General features: G+C 44.1%; 1 protein-coding gene across 1 annotated transcript in view; it reads right to left on the reverse strand.

Annotated features, from left to right (window-relative positions):
• Window positions 1–141: 141 nt before the first annotated feature.
• Window positions 142–2,889, reverse strand: part of lrrc3b (leucine rich repeat containing 3B) — an 11,006-nt gene continuing 8,258 nt past the window's right edge. The window contains exon 2 of the mRNA XM_016442525.1: window positions 142–1,118. Coding sequence (XP_016298011.1) covers window positions 220–1,005 — 786 coding nt within the window. The 5' untranslated portion in view covers window positions 1,006–1,118 and the 3' untranslated portion in view covers window positions 142–219. The remainder of the gene's footprint in view (window positions 1,119–2,889) is intronic.

Consider the following 2,889-nt stretch of genomic DNA (forward strand, 5'->3'; position numbering starts at 1 on the left):
ATATACATAATAAATATACACAGTACACACACATATATTAAGTAAATAAAAACTTTTATTTTAGATGCGATTAATCGCGATTAATCATTTGACAGCACTAGATTGCAACAATATACTGTTATCATTGTAGCTGTGGTGTGAACTTCCGCATTCTCTTATAGTTATCATCCTTGGTATGAACGGGCCTTTAGTCTCTGGGATCGTGCGATCTTCGTAACGTCACACGACTGTGCTGATGTCCTCCGGTTCGTCCGGTATCTTGGGCTTGCTGGGAAGCGATTTCAGGTACTCAAGGTGTCGTCTTGCGTCTTCCTGGTTCTGCCGTACATAGTACACAACGTAAGAGATAACCATCGCGAACCAGCCGAACATGGTCACCAACATGGCGTAGTCGGTGGTCCGCTTGGCCAGGTTGCACAAGTCCGCGTCCACGGCCAGGAACGGCTGGCCCTCCTGGTCCCTCAGCTCCGAACTACGGCACAGCACGCGCGTGGCGGCCTCATGGTTGTGGGCCATGCCGCCCAGCGCCTGCTGCAGGGCACAGTCGCAATGCCAAGGGTTGTTGTCCACCATCACACGTGCCTTCAGCCGTGCGAACGCGTCCTTGTGCACACTAGTGATCCGGTTGTGCGAAAGGTCCAGCACTTCCAGAGAGCCCTCCAATCCGACGAACGCCCCCTCGCCGAGGGTTTCCACAGCATTATGGGAGAGATTGAGCCTCCGAAGCATCCTCAAGCCATGAAATATGCGATCGGGCACTAGAGATATGTGGTTTCGGTCCAGCTGCAGCAGCTGGGTGTCTGGCGGGACGTCGGGCGGGATCTCCTTCAAGCGTGACAGACTACAGGTGACGTTGAGGCCGTGCGGAGGGCTTTCGGAGCGCTGGCAGGTGCAACCCTTGGGACAGGTGCTGGCAGACGGAAAGCACAGGACCATGAGCACCAGGCTCTGCAGCAGCAGACACATGGGGATGGAGCGTGAAAGCCACAGGTCCAACGGCGTCATGCTGACAGACAGTCAACATACTCGACGCCCGGGCCGTTCACGGGAGCCCCATAGCGGGACCGCGTCATCACCAAGAGCTGTGGGTCTCGTCAACTCTCATCGTCTGTGTGAGCCTGTGGAGAGAGAAGACACAGTGAACGCATACACTAACAAGTCAACAAGTTAATTTATGGGTGGGAATGACACCTCTCCTCCATCACCTCTCGAAGAGAATGTGCCACTGAACACAGGGAACATACAGACCTCAGAGAGGCTTGTCAGAAAAACTGACATCAGTGTAACACTAAGCGCTATGTGGCTTACTCAAGTCTAAGCAAAATCTACTGACAGCTCTGTCAATGGATAATGTATGTACATTTTCCGTTTTTATGTTTTAGTGAATGTTGAGTAAATATACTAAAAATGATCATTTGCTTATATCAGGAAATTGGTGCACATCTGAGTTATTATTATAAAATTTTATATAGGCTGCATTTATTTGATCATGACGAAAAGTAATATTGGGAAATATTACTACAATTTAAAAGAATTGTGTTCTATTCAAATATATTTTCAAATGTAAATGTGCCGCTGAAGAAACATTTGAAAATAAATTCGCTTACATGACATGGTTTTTTTTTCAGTTTTTTTTTTTGGATTAATAGAAAATGAAAAAGAATATAATTTTTTTGAGATAGAAATCTTTTGTAACATTACAAAACGTCTTTAGTGTCACTTTTGATCAATTTAATGTGTCTTTGCTGAAATAAATTCTGAACTAATTTCTTTAAACACACACACACAGCCTATATATTATTATATTATTAATATTATATAAAATCAGCATTATTTTGGTCACCCTGTAAATATTGGGCATTGACAACCCATATTGTTCAATCACTAGTATTTACAGTAATTAGGGCCCGAGCACCGATGGTGTGAGGACCCTATTGGAATTGCTCCGTTTCTTCTTCTTCTCCAATGTGAATCGCATTTTTGAGGGCCTAAACATGCTCCAAAACTCATGAAACTTTGCACACTGAACTAGCGAAAATTTACATCTGATATGGGTTTCAGAAGTGGGTGTGGCAAAATGGCTCTATAGCGCTACCTGTATGCCTCGAGCTACGTTTTACATACATGTATGAAAATTGGTACATACATGTAACACACCATTACCTACAAAAACGATTTTTGTGCAGTTTTTCGCATTTTCAGGCCTCGTACTTTGATGAACTCCTCCTACAGTTTTAATTGGATCATCTTCAAATTTGGTGAGGATTATCTTAAGGCATTTGTGATGTTAAATTGCGAAGATCTTGAGTTTTTGTCAAAGGGCGTGTCCCTGGCGGCCTGACAAAATTTGATGTTTCGCCATGAAACAGGAAGTTGCTGTAACTCCGGCAAGCAATGTCTGCATGCTAGAAACATACTAAAACATGCTAGCAACACTTAGCTAAGTGCTAAAGCATGCTATTAATGCAGTGAAACAGGACGTTACTGTAACTCAGGTATGCAGTGTCCAATCTGCCCCAAATTTTACAAGTTTGATAAGAGTCCTGTCCTGAACACATCTACATGCCCGTATTCAGTTATAGGCATAGTTAGAGGTCGACCGATTGATTTTCGGCCGGTTTTTGGCATTTTTTAATTAATCGGCATCGGCCGATTGTGCTGCAAATTAGGCCAATTTATAGGCAGGCACATCTGCGGACAGCTAAGCGTTGTTGCGGAATGCTGGAGAGGAGAATCTCTCTCTGGCTGCGTGAGAGATGCTTCTTGTTCACACACAGTTTCAGCTAATGATGGCAGGGCAAAACAGACTGCTTCGAAAGCGTAATTACGTTTTACCCTACTAGAATTGATGCCGGAAAGTTATCATATTCATAAGTGCAACAAGTCATT

This window comes from Sinocyclocheilus anshuiensis, unplaced genomic scaffold, assembly GCF_001515605.1.
Source record: "Sinocyclocheilus anshuiensis isolate Anshui unplaced genomic scaffold, SAMN03320099.WGS_v1.1 scaffold515, whole genome shotgun sequence".
Lineage (NCBI taxonomy): Eukaryota > Metazoa > Chordata > Actinopteri > Cypriniformes > Cyprinidae > Sinocyclocheilus > Sinocyclocheilus anshuiensis.